The sequence below is a fragment of the Plasmodium reichenowi genome, chromosome 1, assembly GCF_001601855.1.
Source record: "Plasmodium reichenowi strain SY57 chromosome 1, whole genome shotgun sequence".
Taxonomy (NCBI): domain Eukaryota; phylum Apicomplexa; class Aconoidasida; order Haemosporida; family Plasmodiidae; genus Plasmodium; species Plasmodium reichenowi.
In genome coordinates, this window is record NC_033646.1 from 149,394 (window position 1) to 168,622 (window position 19,229).

At 18.1% G+C, this 19,229-nt stretch overlaps 5 protein-coding genes across 5 annotated transcripts; 3 read left to right on the forward strand and 2 right to left on the reverse strand.

Annotated features, from left to right (window-relative positions):
- Positions 1 to 1,254: 1,254 nt before the first annotated feature.
- PRSY57_0104100 (hypothetical protein) lies at positions 1,255 to 2,163 on the reverse strand (the record flags this gene model as incomplete). Its single annotated transcript, XM_012905360.2, has 2 exons — positions 1,255 to 1,774; positions 2,036 to 2,163. 2 exons carry the CDS (start codon positions 2,161 to 2,163, stop codon positions 1,255 to 1,257), a joined length of 648 nt encoding a protein of 215 aa, XP_012760814.2.
- A 1,044-nt stretch (positions 2,164 to 3,207) lies between these two features.
- On the reverse strand, positions 3,208 to 7,232 carry PRSY57_0104200 (calcium-transporting ATPase; the record flags this gene model as incomplete). The annotated part of the gene is made up of 3 exons (XM_012905361.2): positions 3,208 to 3,537; positions 3,670 to 3,968; positions 4,106 to 7,232. 3 exons carry the CDS (start codon positions 7,230 to 7,232, stop codon positions 3,208 to 3,210), a joined length of 3,756 nt encoding a protein of 1,251 aa, XP_012760815.2.
- A 3,225-nt stretch (positions 7,233 to 10,457) lies between these two features.
- On the forward strand, positions 10,458 to 11,402 carry PRSY57_0104300 (pre-rRNA-processing protein TSR2, putative; the record flags this gene model as incomplete). The annotated part of the gene is made up of 4 exons (XM_012905362.2): positions 10,458 to 10,519; positions 10,683 to 10,780; positions 10,874 to 10,959; positions 11,178 to 11,402. The coding sequence occupies 4 exons, from the start codon at positions 10,458 to 10,460 to the stop codon at positions 11,400 to 11,402; spliced, it is 471 nt and encodes a 156-aa protein (XP_012760816.2).
- A 930-nt stretch (positions 11,403 to 12,332) lies between these two features.
- PRSY57_0104400 (hypothetical protein) lies at positions 12,333 to 16,892 on the forward strand (the record flags this gene model as incomplete). The annotated part of the gene is made up of 1 exon (XM_012905363.2): positions 12,333 to 16,892. The coding sequence occupies one exon, from the start codon at positions 12,333 to 12,335 to the stop codon at positions 16,890 to 16,892; it is 4,560 nt and encodes a 1,519-aa protein (XP_012760817.2).
- A 609-nt stretch (positions 16,893 to 17,501) lies between these two features.
- On the forward strand, positions 17,502 to 18,404 carry PRSY57_0104500 (hypothetical protein; the record flags this gene model as incomplete). The annotated part of the gene is made up of 1 exon (XM_012905364.2): positions 17,502 to 18,404. One exon carries the CDS (start codon positions 17,502 to 17,504, stop codon positions 18,402 to 18,404), a length of 903 nt encoding a protein of 300 aa, XP_012760818.2.
- Positions 18,405 to 19,229: the final 825 nt, after the last annotated feature.

Genomic DNA, 19,229 nt, shown 5'->3' on the forward strand with positions numbered 1-19,229 from the left:
ATATATATATATATATATATATATATATATACATATATTAGTTTTTATTTTTTATATTTTTATTTTATATCGTTTATTTTATTTATTATATTATTATTATTTTTTTTTTTTTCCTATTCTACATTAATATATAAAAATATATATATATATATATATATCATTTTATTTTTTAATAAAAAATTATTATATATATTATAATTAATTATTTACATATATTTATTTATAGTACATGTTTAAAAATATTATAATTTCAAATAATATTAAAATTAAATACACTCTTCTCCATATTATTAATTTGAATATTTAAAAAAAAAAAAAAAAAAAAAAATTTAAATTACTAAAAGAATATAATAAATATATTATATATTATATTATTATATATATATATATTATATATATATTATTACATATACATTATATAATATATATAAAGATATCAGAGAACCACTATGATACTACATACAATATTATTAATATAATATTACATATTTATATATTAATATATACATATTATATATATATAATAATTATCTAAGAAAAAAAAAAATATATATATATATAATATATATATATATATATATAATGAATATATAGATTATATATATATTATTTATATATTATAATATATTATATAGATATTTAATATTTAATATTTATTATTTTATTTTTTTTTTTTATTTTGAATATATACAAAAATGTATATTTTTCATTTTCCCAACAAATTAAAATGTAAAAAAAATAAATGTGTGTAATTTTAATATATATAATTATATATATACCACAAATGTTATATAAATGGTACATTTTAAGTTTAAAATAAATATTTTATTTTTTTATTATTAGAATATAAACAAAAAAAGAAAGAAAGAAAGAAAAAAAAAATAATAATAATAAATAAATAAGAAAAAAAGCAATTAAGGAAAAGAGGAAACCTTTTTTTTTTTTTTTTTTTTTTTTTTTTTTCTCTTAAGATGTGAAAAGGTTAAAAATAAAATAAAAAAGGTTATATATATAAATGCACTTTGTTAATCTTTATATTTATATTTACCTCTTTTTTTTTAATATATATATATATATATATATATATATATACAACGAGCCTCCTTTGTAATTTGTTGGCTACTTTTATTATTTAATTTTTAAAAATAAATCATTGTATATTTTTTATTGAATGTTAATATATGACCCATAAAAAGAAAATATAAACTATTTTATATATATATATATCTCTATATATATATAAATATAATATATTCATATATATTTATAACATGTTAACATGTCAACGTACGCATTAAAAGATATATTTTTAATTTCTTTATTTTCATCTAATACAATATCATCCTTATTTATTCTGCGATTATTTATCAAGTTATATGTTAATAAAAGATTAAAATCATCTTGATTTATTTTATCACCCATTAATCCTAAATAAGTTCTTAATTCGTCTACATCTAATAATTGTTTTTTTTTCATATCTAAAATGTCATAATGTTGTCTAAAGGATGAATTGTCATATTCATTATTATTACTATTATTTATGGAATGAAGTATTTTTCTTTTTAATAAAGTAAAAAATAATTGTAAATCCATCTTATCAATTTTTTTAATTTTCATTTCTTTTTTAAAATTATTTATATCTCTTATATCATATACTTGTTTTAATTGTCTAGCCATTTTAGGAAATAATGTTATATCAACTTTTCCTTTTTTTCCCACATCATGATATTCAAATATATCCTGAGCATCTAAAAAGTACTTCATCATTTCCTTCCTAAGAATGGTTTCAATTCATAAAAAAAAAAGTTAAAATGTAGATCAAATAAGCAAAAGAAATATAATACAAAAATAAATCATAAATGTGAATATGAATATATAAATATAAATATAAATAAATAAATAAATATATATATATATATATATAAATGCACAAAATAATTATGTTTTCATTTCACATACATAAGTACATTATGTGTTTATAAATATTTATATACAATTAATTTTATTATATTATAATTTATAAAAATATAAAAACCTGCTATAATATATCCTTTTAGAAGAATCTTTCTGTGTCTTATTCAACTTATTTATTATTTTGTCAACCATATTTTTCATAGCTTCATTTGGGTTGTCATATTTATTTACTCTATTTATATTTTCCATCTTTTTTTTTACATACTTTTTTCCTTTTTTGTAACATATAAAATATGTACAAATATGTTGAAAATAAAATTTCAGTATATTCCTCGCGAAAGAAAAAAAAAAAAAAAAAAAAAATTAAATTAAACTTAAACTTAAAATTAAAATTAAAATAAGTGTTACTATATTCTCAATTATTAATACATTATATTATTACCTTTTTACTATAATATCCCACAAAAAAAAAAAAAAAAAAAATTTTACATATTTTTTTTCAAAAAAAATAATAAATATATAATTTAATAAGTGGCACGTTTTTATAACGTATCGTTTTATTCGGTTGCACCAAAAAAATAAAATAAAATAAAATAATAAAAAAGAAGATTATTTTATAATATACATATAATATATATATATATATATATATATATGTATGTTTTAATTTTTTTTTTGGAAAATTGTAAAAAATGCTTTCATAGGAAATATAAGCATCATAGGAAAATAATTTAAATATATAATGTTATATATATATATATATATATATATAGTTATTTTATTTCTTTTTTCTATTTTCATTTTATTTTTTATTATTATTATTTTTTTTTTTTTTTTTGGCTAGCTATTATTGTTTTTATAAAAATATATAAAAAGAAAAATAATAATAAAATCCACAAAATAAGAATTTTTCAAAATAGATAAATTAGAACTATTATAAATATATATATATATATATATATATATTTATTTATTTATATATTTATATTTATTTATTTATTTAAAATAAATACTTATTTTATAATTATATATATATATATTTATTTTTTCATATTTTAAGAACAAAAATCACATTAAAAAAAAAAAAAAAGGAAAATCCAAAAGTAAAAGAAAAAGAAAAATATTCACACATATAAATAATATATAAAAATATACATACATACATACATACATACATACATACATACATACATACATACATACATACATACATACATACATACATACATACATACATACATATATATATATATATATATATATATATATATATATATATATACACATAACAGCTTAATCAATTTTAATTTTCTTGGTTCTCTGCTCTTCCTTTAATTTCCTCTTTGCATAGAATTTAATAATTTCGTCAAGTATAATAACTGGGAAGGACCACAAGAATACTAAGAACCAGTCATATGCACTTAATGGAACAACACCAAAAATACGAGCTAAGGGTGGAATGTAAAGTATTAAGACATGTAAGAGTAAGGAACCTATTGTAGCTAATACTAGGTACATATTTCTCCATGGTGGTATTTCAAATAAGGAATTATACTCACTCAAGGCATTCAAAGCATTAAACATTTCTATTAAAACTAAAACGGATAAAGATAAGGTGCTTGCCTAAAAATAAAAAAATATATAAATAAATGAATATATAAATATATACATATATACGTAAATACACATATATATATATATATATATATATATATATATATGTGTGTGTTTGTGTGTGTGCACTATATTTATTACCTTAATTTTCCCTGCTGAAAAATATGAACAGTGATCCTCAGACATATCATAAACCTTATTTACACGGAAGTTATTCCATGCTTTACATTGGTTATAATGTGATAATTGATAAAAGTTTATCAACGTGTGCATATCTGAATCTGGATAAAATAAAAACCAGTACACAAATATCGAGACTGTAGCTATTCCTACATATGTTCCAATAATTATATATCTTAATAAAGTTAGACCGTTTATTAAATTGTCGTTTTTGTGTCTCGGCTTGCACTTCATTACGTCATGTTCTGGTGGATTGAACCCTACAAAAATAAAATAAATGATAATTGATGAATAGGATGTATAAGACAAACAATGAACACACATACATATATATATATATATATATATATATATATATATAATATATATATATTTTTTTTTTTTTTATGGTTATTACCTAGTGCTGTTGCTGGTAATCCGTCAGTAACCAAATTTACCCACAACAATTGAACGGGAGCTAAACTGTCAGGTATACCCAATAAGGCTGTTATAAAAATGGATGCAACTTCTCCTATATTACTACTAATTAGATAACGGATGAATGCTTTCATATTATTATATATACATCTTCCTTCTTTAATTGCTTCAACTATAGTATTAAAATTATCATCAGCTAAAACAATATCTGATGCTTCTTTAGCTACCTCTGTTCCATTAATACCCATTGCTATTCCTATGTCAGCTGATTTCAATGCTGGTGCATCATTTACACCATCACCTGTCATAGCAACCGTTTCTCCTAAATCTTTTAATACTTTTACTATTTGTTTTTTATGTTTAGGTTCAGTTCTACAGAAAACAATTCTTGGTGTATTTTTTAAAATATGTTTTTGCTTTTCTAATGAAAAATCTTCAAATTCCCTTCCATTATAACAACATATTTGTGTATTTTTATTATATGTATAATTATCCCTTTCATCATCTCCTTCATTTTTATTTAATATATTAATTTCTTTAGCTATAGCTCTGGCCGTATTAATATTATCACCTGTAATCATAAATACACGTATACCAGCCATGTGGCATAATCTAATTGCTCTTCCTACATATTTACGTGGTGGATCAATAATACCTAATCCACCTAAATAAATTAAATCTTGTTCTAGTTTATAATAATCATCTGTATTCTTAATATTTAGATCTTTACTACTTAATTTTTTATAAGCAAAGCTAAGTGTTCTTAATGCTCTTTTTCCCATATTTTGTATCTTATTATGAATTTCATTTTTTAAAGTTTCATTTAATGGACGTACATCATTTTTAGTTAAATAATATTTACAATTTTTTATTATATTTTCAGGTGCACCTTTACAATACAATATTATTTCTTTTTTTTTATTTTCAACGATAACACTCATAAGTTTCCTTTCTCTAGTGAATTCAATAATTTTTATTTGTTTACATTCATTTCTCCAAGAAGAAATACATTCACTTGGAACACTATTACTATTATTATTATTATTGTTATTATTATTAATATTGTTGTTATTATTATGTGTTGATGTGGTATTTATTTTATTACCCAATTTTGAGTGGAAACAATTTTCAAAACTTGTGCCATGTTCAAATGTATTTTCACCTATAGCTTCATATCCATTTGTTGTTGCCTGTGTTGTACTATAATTAGAATGGTTAGCATTCTTTAAATTGGTATTATTAGAATTCGAACTATTCTTATCATTTTCATTCAATGTACTGCTAATATGACTGTTCTCATTTTTTGAACTAAAAAATTTGTTGATACCCCTTGGTGATTTATCCTTCTTATTTGATGATTGTACTGGTGTTGTATTTTTTTCATATTCTGCTGGCATTTTATTATTTTTAGAGAATGTTGGTAATATATCAAAATTATGAACAAAATGTAATAAAGCTAATTCGGTACTATCACCAAATTTTTTTACTATTTGACTATTATCGTTACAGAAAATATTTGCTTCATTACAATTTACTAAACACATATAAAAATTATAATCATATTCTGAATAACAATATTTATTAATTTTATCTTCTAATATTTTACTACCTCTACTTATTATTGTATTTTCATTTGATTTCATTTCTTTTAAAGGAATGTTCCTCTTAGCACTACTACTACTACTATTATTATTATTATTATTATTATTATTATTATTATTATTATTATTGTTGTTGCTTAAATCATTTTTTATTTTCTTACTACCACTAGAAAAATAATCACTATATGGATCAGCGTCATCAATTAATCCTTCTCCTCCATCATCTGTTAAAGCTTCAACATTTCCTTCTTCTTTTAATTTATTAAAAAAAGATGATTCACCTGCATATATATCATTTGTTAAGTTTGAACTTTCATAAAAATAATAGGTATCACCTTTTTGACATAGTTGGTATTCTGTTAAAGAATCAGATTCTCTAAACAAATGAAACACGGTTGTTGTCATTTGATTTGTTGTCAGGGTACCTGTTTTATCAGAACATATAACCGTTGTACATCCTAACGTCTCAACACTTTGTAACTTTCTTACTATAGCATTTTTTTTTACCATTCTTCTTGTTCCTAATGCTAAACAAGTTGTTATGACTGCTGGTAATCCTTCTGGTATAGCAGCAACAGCTAATGCAACACTAATTTTAAAATAATATAAACAACCATATAAAAATGAACCATGAACTGGATCCGAGAAATGTTTAAAATTAATAATCCATACAGTTACACATATTACAAAAATAATTTTTGATAATTGTTGACCAAATAAATCGATTTTTATTTGTAAAGGTGTTTGAGTATCTTCACTATTTGATTCTATAACAGCATGCTGAATATGACCTATTTCAGTCTTCATACCTATGTTGATAACAACAGCTATACATCTACCACATACAATAGCCGTAGATGAAAATAAAATATTTTTTTTCAACTGTATTTCACAATTTTTATAACTATCTTCCATTTTTTCAGCATATTTGTCAACTGAACAAGATTCTCCTGTTAACATACTCTGTTCAACTTTTAAACTTGTTGAATATATTTTAATTATTCTTGCATCAGCTGGAGTTTTATTACCAACACTCAATTCAATAATATCACCAACATATAAATATTTACTATCAATAATTTCCCATTTCCCATCTCGTAATACTTTAGCTTTGGTAGGTTGTAATTCTTTTAAAGCTTCTAAAGATTTTTCAGCATTACATTCTTGCCATACACCTACTGCAGCATTTAATATTAATATTAATACTATAACTAATGGTTCAATAAAATCACATATTTCTATTTTTTTATGTTTCATATCTAATAACGTTAACACGAAACTAATGAATGCAGCTAGTAATAATATCTTTACTAATAAATCATCAAATTGATTTAATATCAATTCAAAAATACTTTTCTTCTTTTCTACTTCTAATTCATTCAAACCATATTTTAATCTCCTATCATCCAATTCCTCATTCTTTAAACCATTATCTTTGTTTACATCCAAAAATTTTAGTACATCCTCAACATCGTATGTATGAGCATTCTTAATAACCTCTTCCATTCTTTATATACAAACCAAAATAATATCTATAATAATAAATAATTTCACGAATGACAAAGATATAATAAGTTCAAGGAAATAAATAAAATAAAATAAAATAAACACATATATATATATATATATATATATTTAATATATTTTATTAATACAAAAAAAAAAAAAAAAAAATATATAAATAAAAAAAAAATAAAAAAAAAATTTTATATATTGAGCATAAATAAATATTTATATTATGCATATATGTGTGTATAATATTATATGGGTACTAATTCCTTTAATTTCTTTAATTTTTTTTTTTTTTTTTTTTTTTTTTTTGGTGAGAGAAGAAAATTCTCTCTATTGTTAAAAGGTGCTTTTATGATTTTATATATAATATGACATAAATTTTTTATTTTTTATTTTAAGCATAAAAAAAATATAAACAATATAAACAATATAAATAATATAAATAATATAAATAATATTTTATATATATATGTATATATATATATATATACAATAAATACTTTTTACTTTATTCTTTCATTAGCATGATATAATATACTTATTTATTTTTAAAATTAAAATACAAGAAATTTATTCTCCAAATTATATCTTACAAAAATATATATATATATATATATAATGTATATATATTATATATATTATATATAATATTTTTGTATTTATATATATGTATATATATATTTTTATTTTTTTTTTCAAGAAATAATAAATAAAAGTATATTATTTTTTAGTTATTCTTCAAATGATATAAATAAAAATATATATATATATATATATATATATATAATAAAATAAGAATAAATATATATATATTTATATAAATGGATAATATAATAAAAAAATAAAAATATATCAATTCATAATATATATATAATATATATAATATAATATTTTAAATAATAATTATGAAAATTATTTATATTATTTATTAATATTATAAAATATATTTTTTCAAAATGGAAGAAAAAAAAAAATATAATTTTTTCTTTTTTTTACGTATATATCATTTTTCATATATATAATATAAATTTATATTATTATATAAAATTTTTTTATATCATGATATATAAATATAATATAATATAATAATACAATAATTATAAAATTTGAAAAAAAAAAAATTAAATAAAAAATAACAAAATAAAAGAAATATTTAAATATAACAAATTTAATATATATTATACATATATTATTATAATAATATATTATATATATATAATATTTTGATGATTATAAATTAAAAATACTTTTATTTTTTATATACATATAATATATATATAAATATATATAATATATTATATATTATATATAATAAATATAATTTATTTTTTTAAGATATTTCATAAAAAAAAAAAAAAAAAAAACACTTGCAATTTTTATATATATATATATTGTAATATATTAAGAAATTATTACAAAAATATATCACAACTTTTTATTGTATTATGAATTTATAAAAAATTTATACTACATACATGTTATATTTTTTTTTCTTTTTTAAGGACCAAATTCATATTTAATTTTCCGAACTACAAAAGCAAAAAAAACAAAATAAAAAAAAAAAAAAAAAAATAAAAAAAAACAAAAAAAAAAAAATAGTTAAATTAATATAAAATTAAATTTACTGTAGTATATATTATATTTTTTTAAAAAAACGATGAAGAGATATAAAACACATAAGAGATAATTATGTAGTTTGCATTTATGTGCGCATAACATAATTTAAGATGTGAATTCAAGAATATATATTTTTTTAGAGAAAAAGAGAATATATATAAAATTATATATTTTTATTTGTATTTTTTTATTTTTCTGTTTTATATTATAGGATAATAATAATAGAGCTTATAAAATAAATACCTAATAAAATATATTATTATATATATATATATATATATATATATATTTTATATTATGTAAAAATATGTCAAATGAACGTTCTTTTTCTTCGACTATAAGAAAAAAGCACACCTTCATATATATGAAGTATAGCAATATGTAAAAAGAAATGTATATATAAAACTATTTTCTTTTCATTTTTAACATATTAAGAGGACATATAAATAAGCTCTTTATATATACAATTTATTCCTACACATATATATATATATATATATATATATATATGTTCATAGACATGTGAAATATATATATAAATGTGTAAAATGATTTTTCTAAGTAAATAATTAAATACATACATATATATATATATCTATTTATTTATATTACAAATTTTAAACCTTTACAGAAAATATTTCATATGATCATTTCATTAGAGATAATATATATATCATACACAATACATATATTATATATATATATATATATATATATATATATATTATATATATTTTTTTTTGTATGAATATATTGATACAATTCCTTATATTATTTGTTATTATCAATTATTATATCACTCTTCACAAAAAAAGAAAAAAAAAAAAACAATATAAAAAGTTATGTCCTTTTTTTTTTTTTTTCTCATATTAAAATATATATATTATAATTATATTATATATTTCCATCCAGTTATATTTCTTTTTTTCTTTTTTTTATTATTATTACAACGGTTCTTTTTTCTTTTATTTAAAAAAAATTTTTCCTCATAAACATTTTTTTCTTACAACAGAAAAATTGGTTTGTGAAGGTTACCTATCGTTATAATTAACTGTAATTATGATATTTATAAAAACATTTAAGAATCGATTTTTTAAAATAACTTGGCACATATATATATATATATATATATATATTTTCTTGAGATAAGAATAACCGCTTTTAATATTTTCAAATTATATAAAATAAAATTTATGATATAATATTTATTTACCTTATAAATATGTTCATTTTGTGGTATTATATATGTGAACATTTTTAAGCCTATAATTATTATTATACCTTCAGAAAAAAAAAAAAAAAAAATTAATATATGCATATATTTATTTAAACATATAAATATAAATATATATATATTATTTAATTTTCATCTTTTATTAATATACTAAATATTGTTGTCGTTCTATAATTAATATTATTATATATATATATATATAATATTTTTTTTTTTTTTTTTTTTTTGACTTAATTTTATATTGTAGGAGAAATATGTATAAATAAAATAATTTTCCTTTAAAATACATTGATTATATAAAAAATTATATTTATTTAAATAATATATGTTACAATTTTAAGAATAAAATAAAAAAAAAAAGAAAAACGATGAATGATGATAATACATTAGCCCTATTATATGAAGGAATTAATTTAATTTTCGATAAATGGTAAGATTTTAAATGCTGTTTTAAAAAAAAATAATATTATATAATTTTATATACTCTATATAAATAATATATATATATATATATATATATATATATATATGTATATATTTACATATTTTTATTTATATTTATTTATTTTTTTTATTTTCCTATTTATTTGAAGGACTATACTACGTTTAGCTGTTACAAATAACTGGGGAGGAATAAGCTCAGAAGATAAGAAAAAGAAATTAATTGAATATGTTCACAACTTTGTTACGAGTAATAATAAAATAAAATAATAAAATCTGTGTTTCATATGTATTTGTTCAATATATGTATTACCAAATTTTTTAACTTTATTTTTTCCTCAAGATAATAATGCAAAGAATAAATTGTGTGATTATTTAAGAGATGAAATGAGTGTTCTTTTTAATGTTGATATTGAAGATGATAGCGATGTAAGAAAAAAAAAAGAAAAAGGGAAAACATTCAAATATATAAATATCTTTTTTTTGTTTTTTTTGTATGTGTCTATATATAATATGATCATATAAAAAATAAATTATTTGTATAATTTATAACGTTTTGCTATCATTGTGTATATATATTATTATATGTCTATATATATATATATATAATAGTGTTATTTTTTTTATTATTTTTTTTTATTTGTTAGATTGAAATTGCCGATTTAATACTGGATCTTTATCAGAATTTAAAAAAGAAGAATTACGACATTCTAGAAAAAATTAAAAACATACAAGTATATGATATATCTTGTTCACAAGAAAAAAATTTAATTCAGAATTATGAACAGGACGACGAAGAAAATATGGAAGATGAGTATTCTTCCTCAAATTATAGTGAATATTCAAATGAAGAATCATCAGACAAAGAATAAAAATAAAATAAAACACAAAAAAATAAAACAAAAGAAAATAAAACAAAATAAAATAAAAAGAAAAGAAAATAAAATAAAAAGAAAAGAAAAGAATTGAATATTAGAAATGAATTCATTTTTAAAAGAGCACATTTTTTTTTTTTTTTTTTTTTTAATATAAAAAATTAAACAGTATAAATATTATATATATATTTATATATATTATATTTTCATATTATTTACATTTACATGTTATGTTTTTATTTTATTTTATTCATTTTATTTTATTTATTTATTTTATTTTTTATTTTATTTTATTTTATTTTATTTTTTATTTTATTTTATTTTTTTTTTTTTTTTTTGTTTCTTTTACTTTCAATATATTTTCTTGTTGTTAATTTTATATTTTTTAAACAATTCATATAATCTATTAATAATATTATGTAAAGATAACTATAAAAAGCTTTCAAAAATATAAGAATAATAAGATTAAATGATTTATATATATTTTAAAATAATTCTCTTCTCTTTTTAAATGGTAATAAATGAAATTAATTTTTTAAAGGTTTTCTCAAAAAAAATTTTTTTTTTTTTTTTTTCCCCCTCAATATTATTACTACACACAAATTAATAATTTCCTCTTTTTTAAAAATATAAAAATAACACACATATATACATATATGCATATATATATATATATATATATATATATATATATATATATATATGTTGTCATATTACATATTTTGGTGTATCCGTTGATACACATCATATTAATAATACTTCTTATGAAAATATCTTATTTTATTTTATATTATTATTATTTCTTATTAAAATTAACACATAGCTTACTACTTTTATGAATATATTTAATATTAAAATGTACCTTTGAGGATTTCTTCAAATGTTAAAAGTTTTGTATGAAATACATTAAAAAAAAAAAAAAAAAAAATGTATGAATTAAACAATAAAAATGATGATAACGATAAAAATATAAATTCATTTGTAAATAATGATAATATAAACGATAAGAATTATATAGATGAAGAAGATATAAAACCAAATAATTTTGTACTCCAAAATATAAAAAGAGAAAAAAAAAATAAAGATCACTATGATAGTTTTAAAATAAATGATATAAAACATTTAGATCATGTAGATGATACTAGTCATGAGGATATAAAAAACATCATAGAACATTCAATAAATAATGAAAAAGAAACATATAAGGAACAAAATAATAATAATAATGATGATGATGATGATGAAGATGATAACATTTATACATTCGTGTCCTCATCAAACGAAGGAACTTCCAGAAATATTCAAATGTCTAGAAATATGCTACATGAGAACTCTCTAGATAAAAAATATAATTCTGAGATAATAAAAGAAAATTATGTAAACGATTATACTGCTGATTATCCTTTAAAGGAACATATTAATATTAACGAGGATTATTCTAAAAATTATAAAAATGAAACAGCCTTTGATAAGGATAACAATAAAAATGATAATATAAAGAATCTTGAGGAATACAATTTACTATATAATGATAATATAAAAAATGTAGGAAAAATAGATATACCTAATAATGATAATCAAAATTATGTTCATAATATAAATAATTTAATACCAAACGATAATAATTATGATATTCATGATTATAATTTAAAAAATGTATCTCATATTGATAACTATCATATGAATAATAAAAAGAACAATAACAAAGTTAATAATTTTAGCGAGAAAGAAAAAATTATGGAACTTCATAAAAATGACAAAATTACAAATATAATTATTTACAAACGCATGTATCAATCTTTTATCCTTTTAAAAAAAGAATATAGAGATCTAATTGATGAGCATAAAAAAAAAATAAATATCAATAAAAAATTAAATTATGAATTTAAAAGTTTAAAAAATAATAGCTATTATTCAAACTTTTTTTTTAAAAATGATTCTGATAATTTATTTGATGATTTGGCAGTAGGAATAAGCAATATATTTAAATGGATGGATATAGATAATAAAATTATTCAAACAAATTTTCATAAAGACAAAAGGGAAAATAAAACTGATAACGACGATGATAATAAAAATGGTGTTCATGATGATAATAAAAATGGTGTTGATGATAAGAAAAATGGTGTTGATGATAAGAAAAATGGTGTTGATGATAATAAAAATGGTGTTGATGATGATAATAAAAATGGTGTTGATGATAATAAAAATGGTGTTGATGATAAGAAAAATGGTGTTGATGATAAGAAAAATGGTGTTGATGATAATAAAAATGGTGTTCATGATGATAATAAAAATGGTGTTCATGATGATAATAAAAATGGTGTTCATGATGATAAAAATGGTGTTCATGATGATAATAATAATTATCTTCAAGATAATAATAATAATAATAATTGTATTGATGATGATAAAAATTGTGATAATTTAAAAAATAGTCCTTTTCATGAGAATGCCACTATGAATGAACAAACTACACATAATATACATTCAATCGGAAATTATGATGATAACATAAATGTAGAAATAGAAGAAAAAAAAGGAAAACTATATTTTAATTCTTCTCAAAATGGTATGGATACTATTATTAGCATGACGGATAATCATGATAATATAAGTGATGATGAAAATAGAGGAACACTTAAAAAGAAAAAAAATGAATTAAATATTTTAAATAAAAATAATAGTGGAGAAATCTATTCAAAGGATAAATCCACAGATGAGCATGTGAAGAATACATTATCAAATAAAGACAATTTTAGCATAAAAAGTAATACTACTACTACTACTAATAATAATAATAATAATAATAATAATAGTAACAATAATAATAATAATAATAGTAACAATAATAATAATAATAATAGTAACAATAATAATAATAATAATAGTAACAATAATAATAATAATAGTAACAATAATAATAATAATAGTAACAATAATAATAACAATAGTAACAATAATAATAACAATAGCAACAATAATAATAACAATAGTAACAATAATAATAACAATAGTAACAATAATAATAACAATAGTAACAATTGTTATTCTCCTAATGAATCTTATGATACTAATAACACCATACAACATAAGGAAGATAAAAAAAATGATAAACTTTTAAATAATAAAACCACAATAATTATTAAACAAACAAAAGATGAAATACTCACTTCATTGTCGCATACATCAAATAAAATCCAAAACTGTTCAGAAAATTACCCATTTTATAAAAAAGAAAATATATTGTACAAAAATAATAAAGGAATAAAGGAAAAAGAAATTATACATGAAAAAATCAAAAAAGGATGTATTTTACAAAATATCAAAATGAAAGATGGGATAATTATTAATAAAACTAATATATTTCAAGATTATAAAACTAAACGAAATTCCTACTTATGGCAAAGAGATACTGTAACTAGAAAAAAAAATGCTAAATGTTATAACTCTCCTAATAAATTAGAATATAAAACAAAATATAATAATAATAATCATAAAAAAGGATATCAACCAATGAAATTAAATAATGATTCCTTAAAAGAAAATATTATTGATTATATAAAAAAAAAGTTACATAATAGATATAAAACCCTGAACCAAATAAATGATGTAAGAAAAAACAACCAAAATGAAAACAATATAATATCCCATAAGTTAAACAAAATTAATCAGAACATAAATGTACTTAATCAAAATATAAAATCAGATTGCCAAAGTATAAATACAATTTCAGAAGATATAGACAATACATTCCTCTTAAATTGGGATATTTACAAAAAAACAAATAATCAATATGATCAATTCACAAAATCAATTTTCCATATTTGTAGTTATAAAGAAAATGAATATATTCCAATAAATGTGAATAATTTCTTCGTGACCAATAAGAAAGTTAATACCACTTCCGATTTCAGCTTGAAATGTTTGAAAAAAAATATGGAATTTATATTAAGGAAAAGACAAAACAAAGTAATATCTAATTTTAACAAAAATGTCGTTGATAAAAAAAATATAGTTGATAAAAAAAATATAGTTGATAAAAAAAATGTAGTTGATAAAAAAAATGTAGTTGATAAAAAAAATGTAGTTGATAAAAAAAATATAGTTGATAAAAAAAATGTCGTTGATAAAAAAAATGTAGTTGATAAAAAAAATGTAGATGATAAAAAAAATCTAATTGATAATCATGCCAAAAATAATGATAAACAATATAAACCTTGTGATAAACTTGGCGCGCTAAGAGATACATCATCTATAATTTTGAAAAAGATAATGTATCAAAAAAAGTCCTCTTTTTTATTTAATAAAAATAATTTTCATATGATAAATAAGAAATTGAAGTACTGTAAAAAAGGTTGTAATAATGATATTTCCAAATGTGTTATAAAAACAAGACACTGGAGAAATGTTATATATAAAACAAACGAGGAAAAAAATGAAATATTTTATTTTGTTCTTAAAAAAATAATAACTTCTTTTGAAAAGAAAAAAAAAGGAAACATACTAAAAACATATAAAGTAAAATTACTTCAAAATAATGAAAATTATATTTATATATATATATTTCAAATTGAAAAATATCCAAAAATGTCTAGTGATATTTTTTTTTTAACTCAAAAAAGTTCCTTGCCTGTTCAGAAAAAATATTCCATGTTCAGGAAAAGTCAAAAAAAAAAATATATATATGAACAAACCAGCAAGCTTGATGATTCTGTATATGAAGAAAAATGTGAAAAAGATGGAAATAAATTGAAAAAAAATATGTTTCAATTTTATATGAATGAGCATGAGAAATGTTGTGTTTCACTTGACAAAATTAATATAAAGGAACAAAATAAAGGAAGGGATGATAGCAACAATAATGATGATAATAAAAATAATAATAATAATAATAATAATAATAATAATAATGATTATTATTATTATGATGATGATAGTAATATTCATACACACGATGAAATGAAAAATGATACACTTATAGATAAAAATGTCAAAAGCATGGACACGATAGAATATAATAAATTCCAAACTAAAGATTTAACAACCCAGTTTGAAGAAATGCTTAAACAACATATAGTGACTATGAACCTTTTAGATAAGAAAATTGATATTATAAAAAAGGATCCACCAGAAGAAATAAATAATCATAAAGATGTTGATGATAATAATAATTCTGATGATAATGAAGATGCTGTTATTATAATAGGAATGAAGATAATTTTAAATGATAAATATCTATTCCTTTTTGTTGATGCCTTAAACAGTATAGAATATAATATAAAGAAATGGATGGTTTTACATGAAGAAATATTAATGTCTCATATTAAAGACAATTTAACTATCTCTAATTTTTTTAAATATTATAATATAAATTTATATACTTTTTTTGTTAATTTCTTGAATAGTGTAGAAAATTATATAGAAGAATTCCCTTTTTATTTTTCAATATTATTTGAAGATATGTTTCCTTTTTCACTTTCATAAAAAAAAAAAAAAAAATACATATACATTTGTGCATTTCGTATCATATAAAATTTATATTAAATTTTTTATTTTTTAATATTTAATTTAAGCCACATATATATATATATATATATATATATATATATATATATGTGAGCACATAATATTCTTATAAAAAAACTGAAAACTGAATTAACTCATTTTATTTTTTAAAGATTTTTTTGGTCTAGGCACTTAAATGCATACATAAAAAAAAACAAACAAATAAATAAATAAATAAATAAATAATGTAATAATAAAATTAATATAAATATGTAGAATATAATACTATTATTTATTTAATATTTTGTAGAACAATCTTATAAAAATATAAATCGGTCTGTCTTATTTTATATATTATTTGGTATATGTTATATATTATATATATAAACAGGGATAGACTTATTTCTATAAATATGGATATATAAATAATATATATATATATATATATATATATTTTATTTTATTTTATTTTATTTTTTTGTTTATTTTATTTTTTATATATATAAATATTTGATCTAATGCTTAAACAAATTTATCTGTCAACCTAATATATTATTTATTAAGGTCAACAAAAAAATAAAATTTAACATGAAATATATTTTACTTTTTTATACTTTGGTTATTTTCTTTTACAACACACAATATGATTATGTCGAAAAGAAAAAATATATGACTTGTTTCCCTTCGGTATCTGAAAATGATGAAGTAGACATTTTTTATAATAGTCCTTCCAGAATTGAAGGGGAAAAAAGAAATCATAGAATATTAGATGGACTTTTAAGAAAAGGTAGGAAAAGAAAAAGAAGAAGAAATAAAAGAAGCAGAAGAAATCGAACACAAGCTAGGAAAAATAAAAATAAAAGGAAAAAGAGAAAAAAAAATGAAAAATTAGCGAAACGGAGAAGAAGAAGAGAAAGGAACAGAAAAAAAAAACAACTAAAAAAAGAAAAACGAAGAAGAAAAAAAAACGAAAAGAAACAAAAAAAAGAAATGAAAAGGAAAGAAAAGGAAGAAAGAAAAAGAAGAAAAGAAGAAGAAAAATTAAATTTGAAATCGCAAGAAAATAACAATTCAATTAATCAAAATAAATTTAATGATAATAATAATAATAATGATGATGATAATAATGAAGATGATAATAATGAAGATGAACATGAACATGAACAAGATATGAATGGAGTAAATAATCAAAATGGTAATTATGACAATACACAAAATAATATAAACATTAAAAATGGAAAAGTACCAATAAATAATAATAATATGGAATCATCCAATCAAAATAATAATGAAAATAATAATACAACAAATATTCAAACATATAAAAAAAATAATGCTTATTCACATTCATATGAAGATCATAAAAACTACCCACTCAACACATATAATAATGATATACATACAAAGGTTATTGACCTGGACAAATTAGAACATACTTCCAAAACAGAAATTATAGAAAAGCTTAAGCGGGCTATAGAAATGTTACAATAAAAAAAAAAAAAAAAAAAAAAAATTAAAATATAAACAAATATGAAATAAAATGCATAAATAAATAAATAGATACATACATATATATATATATATATATATATATATATATATACATATGTACATATGTATTTTTTTTTTTTTTTTTATTTGTTGTACGAGGTTTTAAAATTTTTATTCTTTCATAATAATATATATATATACATATAATATAATATGGATCCAATTTTTTTTTTATATTTTTTTAATATTATTAACCTCTGAAAGTTTTTGAAATATAAATATTACGTTCTCGTAATTCCATTTTTTTTTTTTTTTACAAACATATTAAAAAAATATATGTATTATATATATATATATAAATATAATATGTATGTTGCATATATTACAACTATATATAATAATATAAATAAAAAGAAGAGTTATATATATATTTTTATATATATACAATATTATTTCGTATAGGATATTATATATATAATTATATATATATATATAATATTATATATTTGTGTATATATTTATTTAATAGTAATACAATAAATATAAATCAATCCATTTCTATAATTTTCTTATATACAACAAAATATTTTTTTTTATAAAAAATTAAAAGGAAAATGTAATACCCACATAAACATATATATAATATTATATATATATATATATATATTTATATATATATATGTTGTAAAACGACGTAAATAAAATATTAAATGTAATAATTGTATAATATAAATAAATCAAATGTATATATTTTTTATTGTTTATATTAAATATATATATATATATATATATATATCAATTTTTTACTTTTATATTATATAAAAA